The sequence below is a fragment of the Geotrypetes seraphini genome, chromosome 8 (assembly GCF_902459505.1).
Source record: "Geotrypetes seraphini chromosome 8, aGeoSer1.1, whole genome shotgun sequence".
In the NCBI taxonomy this organism is placed as follows: Eukaryota; Metazoa; Chordata; class Amphibia; order Gymnophiona; family Dermophiidae; genus Geotrypetes; species Geotrypetes seraphini.
In genome coordinates this window covers 19,663,765-19,682,786 of record NC_047091.1, presented here as the reverse complement: position 1 = coordinate 19,682,786, position 19,022 = coordinate 19,663,765, and the positions used below count along the sequence as shown (strand labels likewise).

Genomic DNA, 19,022 nt, shown 5'->3' with positions numbered 1-19,022 from the left:
GTTACTATGTTACTATGGGGTGGGAATAGCAGACCTTCAAGAGGCAGAATATCTCAAGGCTGTCTAGTGCCTGATAGCCATTAGCACTTGGGTTCATAGACAACGGCGCAAAAGACAAAGGCGTGCGCCGCTCAAAATTACTGTTTTTAGGGGCTCCGACGGGGGGTTTTGTTGGAGAACCCCCCCACTTTACTTAATAGACATCGCGCCGGCGTTATGGGGGGTTTGGGGGGTTGTAACGCTCCACATTTTACTGTAAACTTAACTTTTTCCCTAAAAACAGGGAAAACGTGAAGTTTTCAGTAAAATGTGGGGGGTTACAACCCCCCAAACCCCCCACAACGCCCCTACAACGCCCCCACAACGCGGCGCAATGTCTATTAAGTAAAGTGGGGGGTTCCCCCCCACACACCCCCGTCGGAGCCCTAAAAACAGTAATTTTGAGCGGCGCGCGCCTCCGCGCTGCGCTCAATTGTCTGGGCGCGCCTTTGTCCCGGCGCGCTTTTGACCTGACACCTAGCACTTGGGGCTAGGGGACTCCGAAACTTAATGAAACTGAAAAGAAACCTATCATTTTGTGGTTTATTCTTTTTGTTTTGGGTTAAAAACAAGAGAAATGTTGGTACAACCCAAATACACATCCTTAACAATTCCTTAATCTCCCATTTCTGATTTTCGTCTGAAAAGTGGGGGGAAAAAACCACTTTTTCATCTATGTTAGTGAATTAGCACCACTTATATATAAATGCTTTTGAAATTAGGCCACTGTCCTCCTAATTCTATAAACTTGCATGCTCAAATTTCAGATAAGGTCAATTCTCCTAGGACAAGCAGGATGAGTCAGCCACATATGGGTGTTGTCCCAACACCTCCCAATTTGCGGATAAGCTCTCCAATAGCTCAGAGAGATTTTTTTTTAATTTTTTTTTCTCTGAGCATGTGCAGTGCCCGGGCCCCACTGGGCATGCCCGAGCCCTACCCATTTCCCCCTGCTTCCCCCTAATCCCCAGTCTTTAGTTTCCGCCCGTTCCCATCGGTCGGATTTTTCTACAGCTCTCCATTACAACTTTTCTACTCAACTTGAAGATGCCTGAATCATCTAAAGAAACAACTGGGATGCAGGAGGAGGATGAACACACTGGATCCTCATGAATTGTGCGCCCACTGATTGGATCCGGCGCTCGAGGTTTCCGTGTGGCTTGCATTGTGCGCACATGTCACCACGTGCACGCAAGCTAAGGAAGAGGGCACTGAGAGACTTCATGAAGAGAAGTGAGGCCCGAGAATCTTCCTCCAGCAGCCATCCTCATCGGAGCGTAGCAGCGGGGGATCCACAGACGAATCCAGTGAGGAGCCTCCAGGACATCCTGGCTCAGTCAACCCCCCCGACTGCAACTTGCCCGGTCGAGAAATCTCTCCCGGAAGTCCTGCATGCTGTCGCTAGCCGCCAGCCCCTGCAGGAAGCCGATAGGAGTCTCACCAGACCGAGAGATCTCTCCAGGAGTTCCTGCATGTTGCTGCTTACAGCCAGCCTACGCAGGGCATGAAGAGAAGTGAGGACCGAGAATCTTCCTCCAGCAGCCATCCTCATCAGAATGCAGCAGCGGGGGATCCACATGCTACAGTGGCAAGGAGCCTCCAGGATGCCCTGGCTCAGCTAATCCCCCCGCCTGCACTTGGCCCGGTAGAGAAATATCTCCCGGAGTCCCTGCATGTTGCCGCTTAGAACCAGCCTCTGCAGGGCAGCCGATAGGAGTCTCGCCAGACCGAGAGATCTCTCCAGGAATCCCTGCATGTTGCCACGCAGCCATCCTCTGCAGGGCAGCCGATAGGAGTCTTGCATGCTGCTGCGTAAATCCACAGCCTCTGCAAGCAACAGATCGGGGTTTTCACCCTCCAGACGGCATGCTGCCTCTTACAGCCAGCCTCTGAAGGGAGCCGATTGGGGTTCAAAGGTAAGTCCTATCTGCTTGTTTTTGGGAAAACCTCTGATAATCTGTTGCAGCCCCGAGGGCTCTGCCCCACCCTCCTCCCAATCTGAATTTAAGGAGAAAGAATCTCCCATGCTTCTTTCCCTTGGAGGGGACCTGCAGACCTCTCCCCCCAGTAGGAGACATGCTGCCCCAGAGTTCAGCTTATAAAGGACATGCTGAAAAAAAAAACCAAACAAAAAACAACTCGATGTTTCTTTCCCTCTTGGGGTCCTGCAGAGTCTACAATTCACACCTTTCCCACCCCGCCCCCCTCCCCCTCTCAGGTTGGGAACGAGGAGTCTGCCTTTCTCAGCAGGGTGCTGATATCTTCAGAGATGCGGCATGTCAGACCATGCCTCTCCAAGGGTGGGGGTTTGAAACTCCTCAGTCTAAAAAGCTGTTTGCTCTTCATAAAACCTAGGCAGAGTGCTTTTCCAGCTAGCATGAGGGACTCTGTACTATTCATGATTTCTATAGCACTAAAGGCATATGCAGCGCTGTACAGTTTAATATACAATAGGCAGTACAGCAGCAGAAGCCCACTCAAGAGGCATTATCACTCCTTTTTCTCTGCCTCCAGGCACAGTGGGAAACGCAGCCAGGTGCACTGGCACAGATGAAGGGGTGCATCCTGCCCCTGCTCTGCAGGCTCTCCCCCCCTCTCAAGAAGGACAGAGAAGGGTGGTGGGGTACATGGAGCCACCCAACCAGTCAAGTGGAGCAGCACATGAACCTGCGAACCACCAGGGGTGGGACCAGCAGCCACAGTTAATCCTCCTGCTGACCCACTCCTCTCTCAGCGGGCTACACTCCCCACTATGTCCCTCTTTAGAGGGAGCCACGCACAACAACATGGCGCAGTTCAGCGGCATGCCATGCACACAAGCAACGGAGGAACAAGCTACACACCAGCCTCCAGCCTCACCGCGAGTCACCACCCACAAAAATAAATAAATATTTACTAAAAAAAACAAAACAAAAAACCCCACAAACGAGGACTCACCCCAAGTCCCTCCAGAAACTCACAGCCTTTCTCAAGATCCACGTGGGTGGACAACAAGTACCCAAGACAGAGTACTACAAGGCCTGAACTACCAGTGCCAGTACTTCACACAGGCAGTGGCGATTCCAGTCCACAAGAACCTCCTGGACTGCAGAGACGAGATTTGGCTGACTCCCTCCTCAGGGCAACCAACATCAAGGAGACTGGGATTGAAGTACCAGATCTTTCCAGCCCAGGGATTCAACAACCCGCAGCAGCCATACATGGACATTGCGGTAGCTTAAGAGAAACAGGGCAGCACGACCCCCCACTCCAACCCCCGTCAGGGAAGGACCTGAAAAACCCTGGTTTCCACGGGGAAAAAGACCTTCGAGGGCGCAATGCTGAGCGCACGAATTGCTACGCTCCAGTTCCAGATGCGGCTTTATCAGGAGGCCAGTGAGAGGAAATAAATAAATAAAATAAAATAGAGACTCCAGCTCACAACTGAGCCAGTCCACACTGGCAGCAGTCTGTGCCCCAGCGCTCGCAACAGTAACATAACTGCTACGCAAACAAGCACCGCCCGAGGGGCGGGGGCATCCAAGGGCAGCCCTCTCCCCAAGACAAAAACAGAACCTTGACCACCCTCCGGCCCAGCAGGATCAGATTGTCTGCGAAGGCTTGGCCCAGGATCACCATCGACCAGTGGGCCCTCAGCATCATCAAGCAGGGATTCCGAATTCGTCTCCACTCCCGCCCCCCCCCCGAGTAGGCGGGGCACCCTCCATCTGACGACCCAACTTTCCTGCAGCAAGGAGAGGACCTGCTTCGGCAGAATCAATAGAGGCGGTGACGAACAGAGGAGATCACCAAGGGGTTTCTACTCCAGGAACACCCGCATCACCATGGACAAGGACAACGCTCGTCCCTGGATCTCTGTAAGCTCAACAGATGCATACACAAGGTCCAGATGCACTCTCTGGGTACAGTCTTGGCCCTGTTACAGCCCGAGTATTGGCTAGTATCCCATGCACCCAGCCCACAGGAGGCATCGTCGCTTCTAAAGCCAAGACAGACGCCTCCAGTACAAGGTCCTGCCCCTTGGACTCTCAACGGCTCCAAGAGCGTTCACAAAGTGCGTGGCAATGGCACTTCCTCGCCTTCAAGGGGTGCGCGTCCTATCTTATCTCGACAGCTGGCAGCCCCGTCAACCATCATAACCCTCCTCCAAGAACTGGGGTTCCTCATCAACTACATGAAACCCCACCTGATACCCACCCAGGGGATATCGTTCATCTGGGCAGTCATCGACACCACGCAGACCAAGGCCGTCCCATCGGGACTACCAGATCGACGCCATGACATCCCTGGCCCAGTGCATCCCTGCCAGCAGCTCATCGTCAGCACGCTCCGGTCTTTGTTGTGCAGCACACTAGACTACTCATGTGATCCCTGTAAGGGCACCTCAGACGTCACTGGGACCAGTGTACCCAACCTCTGACCACCCACCCACTGGAGCTCAGGGCCTTAGGGAATGCCCTCGAAACCTTCAAACAGGCAGGGCAGTCCTCACCCAAACAGAAAACCAGGTGGCCTCACACTATATCAGCAAACAGGGAGGGACAGGGTCGACCTCGCTATGCAAGGAAGCTTGCCACATGTGGGAGTTCTCCAACTCCATTCAATGCACCATCCAAGCAACTTACCTCCTGTGGGAGCAGAACGACCTGGCAGAAAGACTCAGCCACCAGCTGGATCCCGATGAGTGGTGTCTCAACCCAGCGGCGATGAAGAAGATCTTCAGCACCTGGGGCACACCGAGCATCGACCTGTTTGCAACCGAACCGAACTCAAAATACTCGACCTTCTGCGCAAAGAGATCAACCCATCGCCATCTCAGCCCCGACGGTCTGTCTGTGAGTTGGAACACCCTAAGTCCTGCAGAAGATTCTTCAGGACAGAGCAACGGTGATCATGATTGCCCTGATCGGACTCCTGCAACCAGGGTTCCCGTTCCGGCAAGGGATAGCGGTTCACCCACCTCTCCCCGCTCCAGATCAGTGCAGTTCTCTTTACCCCCTCCACCACGACCTGCGTTCCTTAGCCCTGACCGCATGGATGATGAGAGGATGAAACTACCACAAGACGTGGAGCACACTCTTATGGCTGCCAGAAGACCTTCAACCAGAAAACGCTATGGGTTGAAAGGGAGATGGTTCCGCTACCAGTGCACAGACACGCAGCGAGACCCCTACAACTGCCCCATACCGGACAACCTGCAGTACATACTGAGCTTATCTCAGGGGGACCTAAAACCCACTTCTATCAAGGTCCACCTAAGTGCAATCACGGCATACCACGCTGGCCTAGACAGCAAACAAGTGTCGAGGCATCCAGTAATCACAAAATTTCATGAAGGGACTGTCCAATCTGCACCCACCGGTCAGACCACCACCAAGATGGGACCTCAACTTGGTGCCGCATCATCTCACCTCGACCCCTTCAAACCTTTGGGGGAGGCAGATCCCGTATTCCTGGCTGGGAAAACCCTGACCATCGTGTCTACCGACACACTCCCTCATGAGAACAGGGTGGTACCCAGAACCCACCCCCGATTCTTGCCGAAGGCGGCTTCAGCTTGCCTCCCGGGACTCTACATCTCCCCACAGGGAGGCACACCGCCACCTCAGCAACACCTCCTGAACTGTGTGCGGGCCCTGACTATGCAGCAGATTAGACAAGCCTCAATTGTTCATTTCCTACGACCAAAACAGACCAGGACTTCCGGCCACCAAACGCAGGCGCACGCGCTGGATATAAGAGTGCATCCCCTTCACCCATAGAAAAGCGCAGCATCAACCGCAGGTGGGAGCCAACGCCCACCAGCACAGAACCATAGCCAACACAACGGCACATCTGCACCACACACCAATAGGGGACATCTGCGATGCAGCCACTTGGTCCTCCATGCACACCTTCACCAAGCACAGGTTCCCTCCCGGGAGGGACAGCAACCACTAGCACAGCCTTGACAAACACTGATCAAGTAGGGTGTTATAAATATCGACAAACACTGTTCAAGTAGGGTGTTATAGATATTGATTAAATAGGTCTTCCAGCACTCCTTCCTAGACTGAATGTGGAATAGGCAAGTATGAATTCTCACATGCAAGTATGATTTGTCACTGTTGACCAGTTGGTTTCTCACTGTTCATTGATTGTCATTGACCAATTTCACTGTTCTGTGAGTTAAGTAGGTCTTCCAGCAATCCTGTCTAGTCTGAATGTGGAATAGGCAAGTATGAATTCTCTTATGCAAGTACGAATTGTCACTATTGACCAGTTATGAATTGTCACCGTTGACCAGTTGGTTTTCTCACTGTTCATTGATTGTCATTGACCAGTTTTTGCCGTTCTGTGAGTTAAGTAGGTCTTCCAGCACTCCTGTCTAGTCTGAATGTGGAATAGGCAAGTATGAATTCTCATATGCAAGTACGAATTGTCACTGTTGACCAGTTAAGAATTGTCACTGTTGACCAGTTGGTTTTCTCACTGTTCATTGATTGTCATTGACCAGTTTCGCTGTTCTGTGAGTTAAGTAGGTCTTCCAGCACTCCTGTCTAGACTGAATGTGGAATAGGCAAGTATGAATTCTCACATGCAAGTACGAATGGTCACTGTTGACCAGTTGGTTTCTCACTGTTCATTGATTGTCATTGACCAGTTCATTGTTCTGTGAGTATTATTGTTCAGTTAACACAGCACTTTATCTAAAACCTTGTTTCCACAACTTTACCTGCTTTGCCTGATTACCCTGCCCGGCTCGGCCTCCACAGCCAGGCGAGGGATGCACAAAGCGCTAAGGCGCAGGTCCAGTCTGTAACATCCCTCGGCTAGGGAGTCACCCATATGTGGCTGACTCATCCTGCTTGTCCTAGGAGAAAGTGTAGTTACTTACCTGTAACGTAGGTTCTCCGTGGACAGCAGGATAGTCAGCCACACAACCCACCCGCCTCCCCATACGGCTGACCCGGCCACAGCTAGGAACATCCTGGGGATTAGGGGGAAGCAGGGGGAAATGGGTAGGGCTCGGGCATGCCCAGTGGGGCCCGGTCACTGCACATGCTCAGAGAAAAAAAAAAAAAAAAAAAATCTCTCTGAGCTATTGGAGAGCTTATCCGCAAATTGGGAGGTGTTGGGACAACACCCATATGTGGCTGACTATCCTGCTGTCCACGGAGAACCTACGTTACAGGTAAGTAACTACACTTTATGAGCTTAACTTCATTCAATAATCAGCTGTTAACTGGGTTTAAAATTGTTTTTTGCTGTTATTGGCCTTAATTGGTGCTATTGACCCCTATTAAAAGCAGTCACATGTGAACTGCCCCTAGTCACTATTCTATAAGTTGCATGCTCAAATTCCAGAGTGTGCAATTTCAAGGGGGGCATGGGTCTGAGAGGGGCATAGGAGGGTCGCAGTGATGAGCACACCAAAACCCCACTAGGTGGCCCTGCCTTATAGAATAGCGAGGACTCAGATGCATGTGCAAATTTGAATGAGTGCCGATTAACATCAAGAATCGGTACTTGGCATTTTATTGATGGTTAAGAGATCATTAACCAATTCATTTGTGTGCACATCTCAGCAGCGTGCCCAAATTTGGATACCATGTATAGAATTGGGGAACTAGTCTTCTGGCTTTCTTTCCGCATGGTCCGGCTGAAGCTGAGAATCTACAATTTCTCTGCTTGTTCTCAGGACCCTCCACATTTGTCTGTGTTTTCTGTTTTTGGAGTCAGGGAAAAATATAGTTTTCTTTTTATATTTTTACAAGGGGCCACTGAAAAGTTCTCAACCCAACCAAGAAGACAATGATGTGGAGCCATGAAGCTTACGAGATATTCCACACTTTTCTTCACACTTTTCGTTTCAGTGAGGCAAATGCATCTAGTAAATGGGCACAAGGACAGGGAAACCGAGCCATTGTGACATCATCAATGAAGTTGGCTCTTAGGCATTGGCGGAATGAGGCATTATGACATCACAATATGAAGGATCACTGAAAAGTTCTCAGCCCAGCCAAGAAGAGAATGATGTGGAGTCATGAAACGTTCACGTTATTCCACACTTTTCTTGACACTTTTCGCTTCAATGAAATGAAAAGTATCAAAGAAAAGTGTGGAATAACTTGTACGTTTCATGGCTCCACATCATTTTCTTCATGGCTGGGCTGAGAACTTTTCAGCAGCCCCTCGTATTTTTGCATCATTATTATCGCCTTTGCTTTGACTTCCTTTACCCTTCTCTTCCCCCATGCCCTAGCTCCCATTTCTCCCTGGTTCCATTCCACCCCGTAGTCCATCCATTCTCACTCCTTCCATCCCTCTAGCCTGCAGCAGTGGTTTCTCAAGCACAGTGGTGTTTCCCTGGTCCTATTTCCCTCGGTCATGGCAGTAGGCTCCTGGCTTCAGCTCTTTGACCATGTATTCTGACCCAGTAGCTGCTCTGGCTAGGGTGGAAGTTGCTCTGTGCTGGCAAGGTGCTAGATGCCAAATTTTAGGCACTTGAATGACCTGCCCTCTAGATGCCTGTCACATCTCTTAATGGCAGCATGAAAATTTCTGATATTTCCAAGTTTCAAGTTTCAATAAAATTTTGATTTGATCGCAAAATCTTACTTCGGTGCGATTTACAAAAAAATGTTGCAAATTAGGGTGACATAAAAACGAATAACATTTTACTAAGACAATGAGTACTATTCCTAAACCTTATTTCTATATGCTAAAAATAAAAATAAAATGTATTATCAGATGCATCTTCCTGTGGCTTTTTCATTTTCGATAAGCAAATATAACACATACCCGTTTAGAACCTTACCTTAGGTGTTAAATTAACATCATAAGACACAGTCATTTTGTGCATATAATATCAGACTTCTATAAAAACATTATGGTCGTCACTTATCTGTAGTGGAAGAGGCTCCTGGTGGCCCTCGGCTGTGTGGATCTTTTGAATCTGAGTCAATGGGGGCGGGGAGAAAGGTGTAGCTCTTAGCCGGGCAGCCCCCCACTTCTTACTGGTTCCACCCCTCTCTCGTGTTTATTTGAGGGGGTGGGGGGAATGTTATTATCAACATTAATCAATCACTGTTAGCAGAGCATTTCCTTATTCGAAGTTATGAACGATCGCTTATAATCATTTGACAATTTTACACAAGGATTCCATTTTGCCTCACAGACATTGGTAAAAAAAAAAATGGGGAAGTCTTGCAGTACGGTTACTCTTGGAATTGGAAGGATTGTGTCTTTTTGCTCTCAGGCTTCTACAGTAGATGTTTGTCTAATGACTGAACGATTAATGTTCTACTGTTGGACCAGTTGCTGGTGTCCAGTATTTCCGCCAAGCCAGAGGCTTACCGTACTTAATACTGCCACCGCCAAGAGGCCCACAAAAGTTTCTTCACATGTCAGCAGTATGTGTTATGAATTTGAAGATGGGTAATTTGACCAATTTAGGCCCTCTTATATCAAGCTGCGGTAGAGCGCATTAGCGCTGGGCATCGAGGTAAATGCTCCGACGCTCATAGGAATTGAACGAGCCATCGTAGCAGTTATTTCACTGGGCAGCGCTAAAACACTCTACCGCGGCTTGATAAAAGTGGGCCTAAGTGATTAATTATAGGTTTTTGTCATTGCCTTCTAGGAATTCACCCAGACCCCTTTTAAAACCCAGTTAAGCGTCTTGTCACCAATACATTATAGATTCCACAGTTTTTTGTTTTTTTTTAATTTATTTATAAGATTTTTCAATTTTACATACAAGCATTGCTTTTTGCTACTTGGCACAGATCTAGAAATTACTTACAATAATTTAAAAAAAAAAAAAATTTAAAAATAATCTAGAAATTACTTACAATAATTAAAAAATAATTTAAATTGAATCAGGTTGGGCAGACTGGATGGACCATCCGGGTCTTTATCTGCCGTCATCTACTATGTTACTATGTAAAATAACATATAAAGGAAATAATTAACTAACTTATTTAGTCCACAAAAATTAGGATCAGGAAAAGAAATAAACTTCCAATCAGAAATAACGAAAATTAACTTAAGGTCACGGCATTAGATTCCCGCACTACAGCCGGATGGAAGGTCATACATCACTAGACATGGTTACCAGCCTTTCTTTTGATCCAATAAATTCTTAAAAGTTGTTTAGGCTCAAAGAAAAGAAAATTCTTATCGGGATTCCACAGTTTAAGAACAGAAATATTTGCTTTTGTTCATCTTAAAACTGCCAACATACTGTTTCATTAGTTGTCCCTTGGTCCTACAAATTATGACCAAGGCAAACAATGCGTTCTTTATCACCCATACTCTTTCAGCCATCTATCTTCTCTTGTCTTGCTTCACTTTTCTTACCATTCTGATTTGCCCTTCACAAATTTTGCCACATCCTTTTTTGAGATGAGGTAACCAGTGCTACATGGCGTACCCTACACAACAGAGCTATAGAGACATATAGGGGCATTTTCAACACATTAAGACAGGGGTCTCAAAGTCCCTCCTTGAGGGCCGCAATCCAGTCGGGTTTTCAGGATTTCCCCAATGAATATGCATGAGATCTATGTGAATGCACTGCTTCAATGCATATTCATTGGGGAAATCCTGAAAACCCGACTGGATTGCGGCCCTCAAGGAGGGACTTTGAGATCCCTGCATTAAGATGTCCAAAAAAACAGCATAAATGGGCAGTTGGACGTTTTTCTCACCAAAACCCTTTGGTCAAATATGGGGTATAAAATTAGGTGCCCTCGGGGTTGGACAGCCTGGCGGCCTAGATGTCTAAATAGGTTATTTAAAAAAAATAAAAAAATAAAAATTGGAGGAGGGGGGGGGACATCTAACGGTTTCAAAAATCACATTTATTATTAATTCTTGAACAATATTTTGTCAAATGCCTTTTAGACTTCAAATACGCTGTGTTCACTGTGTGCTAAGTTACGGTTTCAAAAAATTCTAGGAAACATGACTTGCTTCCCAAAATCTAGGCTGGCTGGGCTTAATTCTACTATTTCTTTCTATGTGGGTCTTTTAGCAAGGTGCGTTAACGGATTTAGTGTGCGTTAAGGGCCTGATTCTCAAAACTGTGTCCTGATTGTAGGCCGTGGAGGGCTTCCTACCACTGTTTAATGGACCAATCAGGAACCTTTTTTAAAAAAAAATAAAAATTGGTGCAGTCAATGTAGGTGTCAATCACGTGCGTACAGAGGCTTCTGGGCACACCTATGGATGCCTAAGGCCGACGTAGGTGTGGTTCACACCGGAGGTGGCCTTAGGCATCCATAGGCATACCTAGGCACTTCTGTAGGCGTGAGTCGCACACCTTAAATGTAGGCCTGCAAAACGCTGGTCTACATTTAAGGCATTTGCCCAAAAAAATAGATATGATTCTGGACATGGCGCCTACCGGTGATTGACACCGCGCCTACCGCAGCAGGCGCTGTTTCCAGAATCAGGCCTTAAGTGCTGTGCAGTCCACAGGTATGCAATGAGATGTGCGGCATTTAGCATGCGCTAATCATCGGCACAATAAGGGGGGAATTCATCAACGGGCGCTAACGCATTAGAGCGCGCTGATTAGTGCATGCTAAACGTTAAAGAAGTCATCCCAAGGTTGGAAAGACTATGCCAAGAGGTCTGCACAAGTATTCCTGGTCCACAAAATAAATACTAGCGCACATAAATAAGAGAACATGTATAAAATGTCTTATGGACGTAATGTCCTTATATTGAAAGGATCCAGCCAATGACCCGACACAGTCCATGTTTTGGCCCCCAAGTGGAGGCCTGTAAAATGCTAAAGAAGCCCATAGGAATATAATGGTTGTCTTTAGCATTTAGCACATGCTAATAATTTGAATGCGCTAATGCGGTTAGCGACTGTTGATGAATTCCCCCTACACCTGTTAGTGCACCTTAGTAAAAAGACCCTTATATGTTTATTGGTTATATTCTTGATTACATGTCTTTACCATCTTGATCAATGTTGATGTCAGGCTAACACGTCTATAATTTTCCAACTCCTCCCATGAGCCCTTCTTAAGAAATAGAATCACCTTGGCCACCTTCCATCCTCTAGTTCAGTAATTATCGTTATTGACCATTGGAGATCGGTGTAAATATATTTACACTACTTTCAGTTCTTTCGGCACTCTGGAGTGCGTAATATTCATTCCAGGACATTTGTTATTTTGAAACTTATCTACACTTGTAGCACTTCCTCTGTTCCACAGAAATGTCCTTTAGCACCACAGAGGCACACCCTTAAGGGAAGTCTGTGGTTTAGGAATCACCCAGATATCCTCCATAGCGAAGACTAGCACAAAGAAATCATTCATCTTACCCACAACAGCCTTGTCATCTTTAGAAATCTCTTTAATGCCTTGGTATTCACTCCCTGTGCTCGACACAAGCAGCAGATAAGGTTTTCAGGGTATCCCTAATGAATATGCATCAATAAATAAACTTCACCAGGACTTATCAAAACTTTTCAATAGCTCTGACCATGTATGCTGCTGCATAAGTTCAAATATAATGAATAATAAGTGTGTTGAATGAAACAGAGCCGTTATCAGATCTAGCTCCTGAAGACGCCTAGTGGCGAAACACGGAATCGTGTCGAGCTTGATTTCTTGAATGAATTGGACACCATCTGCTATGATATCAATTGGATATATGAAATGAAGTGACTTTTGGATATACCTGATAAAGAACTGCAAACTCAAGAACATCTTTTGATGGTTGCTGCTACACCCGTTTGTATGGGTGAACATTTCATGGAAGTTTTAATAATACATTTTATTGGGTGAATGAACTGGGATGGCTCTGTGTTGGTGATCTATTACATGTAGTTGAAGTGATTTGTACATGTTAGTATTTAATAAAATAATTTTATGAAGATTATAATAAACGATTAACTATTTGAATTGAGAATATTAATAGCTTTTTTTTGAGTAATATTTAATTAATGAATATGCATGAGAGAAATGCACATGCCTACTACCTCCACTGTATGCAATGCGTATTCAATGAGGACATCCTGTAAACTTGCCCCATCGGTGATTCCCAAAGATTGGGAGCAGAATTCACTGCTGTAACCTGTTGGTCGTCCAGTGGGGTGACCCCCCCTTCCTTTCTGACCCCTTAAATTTAGGGCTCCTTTTGCTAAGGTGCGCTGGCGTTTTTAGCGCACGCAAGAAATTACCGCGTGCTACGCTTCTAGAACTAACACCAGCTCAATGCTGGCATTAAGGTCTAGCAATGTAGCATACGCTTTTTCACGCGTTAAAGCCCTGGAGCACCTTAGTAAAAGGAGCCCTTAATATATTGGAAAATCTTTATGTTCTGACATTACTTGGCCGTCCTTTTATTTTCATCTCTTGGGTTCTTTTTTTTGCTTGTTATCAAAGCTTTTCTGAGCTCTACCTTTTGGTCCAAGTCTCTCTGTTACTACAACTCCGTTTCCAGAATAGTATCTCATATCTTGTGCACACATTGAACCCCTCTCTTCAACTGAGGCCCAATATTACCTTATCACAAAATAGTTCCATCACATTTAAAATGCCTACTTATTGCTACTGAACTGTTTTCCCTGCAATTAGGTGTTATCATATTGTTTGAGATCCTTTCACTTTCTCCAAGTTTGTCTGGGATCCAAAGAGAAGTTTTGACATCAGAAAATTGTCTTTCGTTTTGTATCGAGTGAGTGTTGGGAGATGATTTGGAATCACTGCTGTGTGATACGGTTGGAACCTTGAGAACACTGAAGAGAAAACCCAGAAAGGCCTCAACGCCGAGGGACGTACAGCACAACTGGAGAAGTCACGAGGATAAGATGTCCATAATTCAGCCCCGGGTGTAAAGTTCAAAGTTCACTTTATTGGTAGAAGCACTGCGAAGACTCAAAGTCTTTGAGTGCTTCTACTAAAAAAGTGAACTTTGAACTTTACACCCGGGGCTGAATTATGAACATCTTATCCTCACAACTTCTCCATTGTACAGTTAGAAACTTACCATTATCAGTATGAATGTTGATGAATGTGTGTGTGTGTGTGTGTGGGGGGGGGGTGTCACCATTTCTCTCTTTAAGCCTGGGTAGCCTCTCTTCCTCTGCTGGTAGCTGCAGCTTGCCTTATTGTCCCAGTTTCCTTCCCCCCCCTCCCTCCCCCCCGTACCTGTGAGCTTAACAACTGTTAGAGCATCGATCGCTCTACTAGTTTACATGGCATTTTAATATTAGTGCCCCCACTATTGGCCCATAGATCTTGACAATTGCCAAATGTGTATTTGCTATAGCACTAGCCAACCCATATATGTCTATTCCTGCATGTATTTTATAAAAGACTCTATGCTGGCAGTTCCTTTTATAAAATAGTACCTGAATTGCACACATCCATACCATACTATGCAGTTTCTTATATCCTGCAATTTTCTACTAGGATTCATTACGGTTTACGATATAATTACAGGACAGTCGGTTTGAGTTACAGTAAGACTTCTCGGATCAGAAATGGGTACGTGCTAGTGAATTACAAAGAGAAGGGAATCGATGCAAACTTAAAGGTAGGCTATTCCAGACTTTGGATCCCTGGAATTCAAAGGTTAGGCTCAGCTTTTTTCCATTGAACTTGTTGGGGAGAAGGGAAGGCCAGTTTGAAGCATTGTGTTGTCTCTAAGCTGAGCGGGAGTCCTCCAACTGCATTGCTGCCAGTGGGAGGCAGTGCTTCACTATTGTGTTCTCAATTGCTAGAGACAGGCAGGTTACCTGGAGTCAGGAGTAGCTTACCCTCCCTCACTATTGAAAATGTGATAGTGAAACAGCACCACCCACTGGTAGGACTGTAGGTGGAGGACTCTTACTCATTTTCCAACCTGGATGTACCAATTCTGATTTGAACCTTGTAGGGTGATGCCCACTGTGTGCATACTCCACACACATATGAGCCAATACTGAGTGCCTATATGTCTAACTTATGCATTGGACCTGGAATTATCAAAAACCAAGCCAGATGGAGCATCCAGCCCAGGGCAGGATTAACCAATAGGCCAAGTAGGCACATGCCTAGGGCCCGAAATGGTCAGGGGGGCCCGATGAAGGAGGGCATCAACATTGTTTTTTCCAAACAGCGATGGGCCCCTCCAGCATCAATCGGCAATGCGGGCCCCCCCTGATCGGCAACGCGGCCCCCCCCATCGACAGAAAGTAAGACAAGCAAGCAACGCGGGTAAGAAAGGCAACAGGAACTGTAATTGTGCAAGTGGTGCTGCTTGCCCAAAGCTTCCCTCTGACGCAGCTTCCTGTTTCCGCCTGGGCGTATGGTGGGGTGGGGCGGGGTAGGGGACCTAGTGTACTTGTGTGCCTAGGGGCCCTCGACAAATTAATCCTGCCCTGATCCAGCCAAACTTGCATGCAACTTGTTCACAGAAATGCCCTTTACATATTGACCGGTAAACTCTTACAAAATGTTAAAAAAAAACTTTTATCAAAGGAGCCCTTTAATATCTGGGGAGGGGGGGGAGAGGTGCTGGAGAATTGTTTTCCTAATCTAGTCATATAACTATTAACTTATTTGATACACACATTCCCAGATATTTTAATTTCTTGAGATGGGCATTTTGCCCAGATTCATTCTGGGCTGAATTTTAGGGTTGCAAAGGTCTCAGTTTTTATCTGCATTTATCTTGAAGACGAAGAAAATTCCAAACCGCCTGTAGGGGGTGCTGAACTTTCTGGGCCAGGTGTGTAAAGTCTTGGGATTTGATGCCAGCCTGAATTTTGCGTTGCTACTACCTAGGCAGAGCATTTAGCTAACTGGCACCGTCCTGCTTTCTTCCCTGGCACGGATCGGCTTTGTGAGGTCAGTCAGCTCTCCTATTGAACGGTTGTTTCCTCTTCCTCTTCCTCATCCTGTCAGCTCCTAAGAGCCAGTCCTTCCTTTGGCCTTTCTTCTCTTTCTGGAGCTTTGCGTCTCCAATCCAGAATTGAGTCCCCCCCCTCCCTTGCTGCAATCTCCTGCTTTCACAGCATTTGAGAAGTGTCTGCTGCCAGCCTCAGGATGCCTTTAGCAATTGCCTGTCACTACGTGATTTACCATATAGAGCCGAAATAGATCTGGGGGTGATGTCTTCTTCCTCGGTACTGCTATTTACTGACTACCAGCTTCAGTGACTAGAATGCATGGGGAATTAAATATCTAGTGTATGGGGGGGGGGGGATAAGAGACTGCGGCTCCCATCTGGAGCACAGACTGGGATCCTGGGGTATGAAGGGTCTCGGTTCCTGAGACTGTGGCTCCTGGGTTATGGGAAGCAAGAGACTGCACTTCCCAATTGACAAAGAGCAGGGACTGTGACTCCGTTGTACGCGGAAGAGACTGTTGCTCTCGATGTATAGGGAGCAGAGCCAGACTCTCCCGTGCACTTCCCAATTGACAAAGAGCAGGGACTGTGACTCCGTTGTACGCGGAAGAGACTGTTGCTCTCGATGTATAGGGAGCAGAGACAGACTCTCCCGTGCACTTCTCAATTGACAAAGAGCAGGGATTGTGACTCCGGTGTACGCAGAAGAGACTGTTGCTCTCGAATGTATAGGGAGCAGAGACAGACTCTCCCAGCGTATTGTGAGCGGACACATAGGAATGTAGAAATGTGGTTGGCAATGCCAGAGCCTCACTCCCGAGTATAAATATTGTCGCGACCACTGCTGCCAGATCTGTTCTATTCATTCTAGTCCCATCTGTGCTATATTATTTATTTATAAATTTATATACCGTATATTACCTGTACGGTTTCCATAGTAATAAGCATAAAATGTTAAACAAACATACATAGTTCAGTTGTTAAAAAAAAAAAAAAAACCCCACTTAAAAATGGTCGATAAACATCAGAAATCTTCAAATCCAGTTCGAATATAAAATTTCAACTCAAAAAAGCCTTCAAAGAGTTGGGTTTTTAACATTTTCTTAAAATTCAGTATAGTAGCACACAAATGCAAAATTCCTGGCAGGGAATTCCACAACTTTACACCCGCTGCAGATAACATAGTCGCACCGATCGTAATGTGAGAGATTAACATAATACCTTCTAAACATAATTTCATACTGTTTTTTGATCGCAGACTTCTTTTAGGCTGATAGATTAAAAAACAAAACAAACAATAAAACAACCCTCTTGAAAAACAGTAGGATACACTTGGTTCCACTACCTAGCAAATTTATTGTGATCCTTCACGACTTCCAACCCCCCACCCCACCCACCCCCCTCTTTCCCTCGAGACTCTCATGGGAATACTTTTCATGTCTCACATATTTTGATATGGTCATCTTTTGCTCATACCTGACCCGACGAAGGTGTCTGCCTTCCACAGGTTGTCAAAAGATTGTTAGCCCAATAAAACAAAGCATCCCTTTATTTTTCCTTTCTCTCTCTGGTATTTCTATGTATTTCCTCCTGGCTGTCTTTCTATGCCCCATCCACAATAGCTAGGTAAGATCTCTCTTCAAGGTTTCCCCTTTGCCAGAGTTCTTCCCTCTCCTTAAAAGGGATACCATCAACTACATGTATAAGTTTGCAATACCCTCAAATTACTGCTTCACAGATACCGAAGTATACCTGGACTTTCTATTCCATGTTAAAAAAACAAAACAAACAAAAAAAAAAACCCCACCAAACATGTTGCAACATTGGGAACGGAATCTACAAATGGAGCAGCAGGAAATCCCAGTTGCTGCTTTCCCATTCCCAGGAGAAAGGTCTTAAGCTGAGAGACATACTTGGAAGAGATGCTTCCACACTTTCTGCGTGAGACTTAAATATTTTGGTTCTATTCTGCCACACTTGGAGCTAACTTGGCCCGTGTATACCAAAGTTCGAGAGCCCTGGGCCGGCTGCGTTCAAACTCTGGCCCACTTTCCTGGCATTACATCTCAGGGCTTCTGTGACCCCCCCCCCCCCCCACCCACACACGATATGAAACAATTTTTGTGGCTGACTAATCCTGCTGTCCACAGAGAACCTACATTACAGGTAAGTAACTACACTATCCTAAGGCAAGTCCCGGGTCCTCCTATAAAATAATAAGGCAGGCTTCGGGGAGGGGGGGGCTCATGACCCCCAACACTCATACACTTTACCCCCAAGTTTGTATTCCGTTCATATTGTAGGAAGACGTTCAGTTTTCACCCTTCACCACCTTATGCACCCCCAAATATTGAGCAGATGCCTTCTCTTTGTCCAAGGAGGGGGGTCATTTGAGATGGATTTTGTACCCCCCCCCTAGATCATCCTTTAAGACTTTTCCCCAGTACCAGACAGTGCAATAACAGGTGTGTGTGTGTGGAGGTGGGGGGATGGGCTAGTTATAAACTGATAAAGATGCAGGATCAAAGGATGTATCCGCGTATCAAAAGCACTGCCATGTAAAAAAGTGTCATTGGATGGAAAGTTCCTGTGTATAAGGAACCTGGAGAAAAGTTCACAATCCAGGGGAGAGGGAGGACGGAGGGTTCCCTCTCTCTTATAGTTCATCTCAAATGCATCTCCCATTCCGGCACCTCTGAGAAGAAGGTAACCCCCCCGCCGCACCCCCCCCCCACCACCACTCTGTTCCCACTTACCAGTTGCACGCAGAGCAGGGAGATGGAGCCGAGCAGGACAAGGCACAGTTGCCGGGACATGCTGCAGGTTTCCGGGGGGCCCCCACCGGAGCTGACACGTTTTAGTCCAAAAGGTGGGTAGGGGGGCGCTGGACAGGGAGCTATGGCACGTCCCAGGACTCTGGAATAGGAATTAAGCGGGACAGCTGCTCAGCCTTTATATACCAGGCACGGTCACATCCCCAAAGCTGCGAATGTCCCCTCCCCTTCCCTTCTCTCCCTCCCTCCCCGGCAGCAAGCGACAACTTTCTCCCCAGAGGAACGGGCAACTCCAGAAAATGTGTATAAACCGTATTCCCTGGGGTCAGAAAGGGGACATCCCCCCCCCCAAAAAAAAAAAAACAA

The 19,022-nt window shown here is 46.6% G+C and overlaps 1 protein-coding gene across 1 annotated transcript in view; it reads right to left on the bottom strand.

Annotated features, from left to right (window-relative positions):
• The window catches only part of DLL3 (delta like canonical Notch ligand 3), a 101,386-nt gene extending 82,639 nt beyond the window's left edge, over window positions 1-18,747 (bottom strand). The window contains exon 1 of the mRNA XM_033953878.1: window positions 18,639-18,747. Within this exon, the coding sequence (XP_033809769.1) occupies window positions 18,639-18,698 (60 nt within the window). The 5' untranslated portion in view covers window positions 18,699-18,747. The remainder of the gene's footprint in view (window positions 1-18,638) is intronic.
• Between the last annotated feature and the right edge of the window lie 275 nt (window positions 18,748-19,022).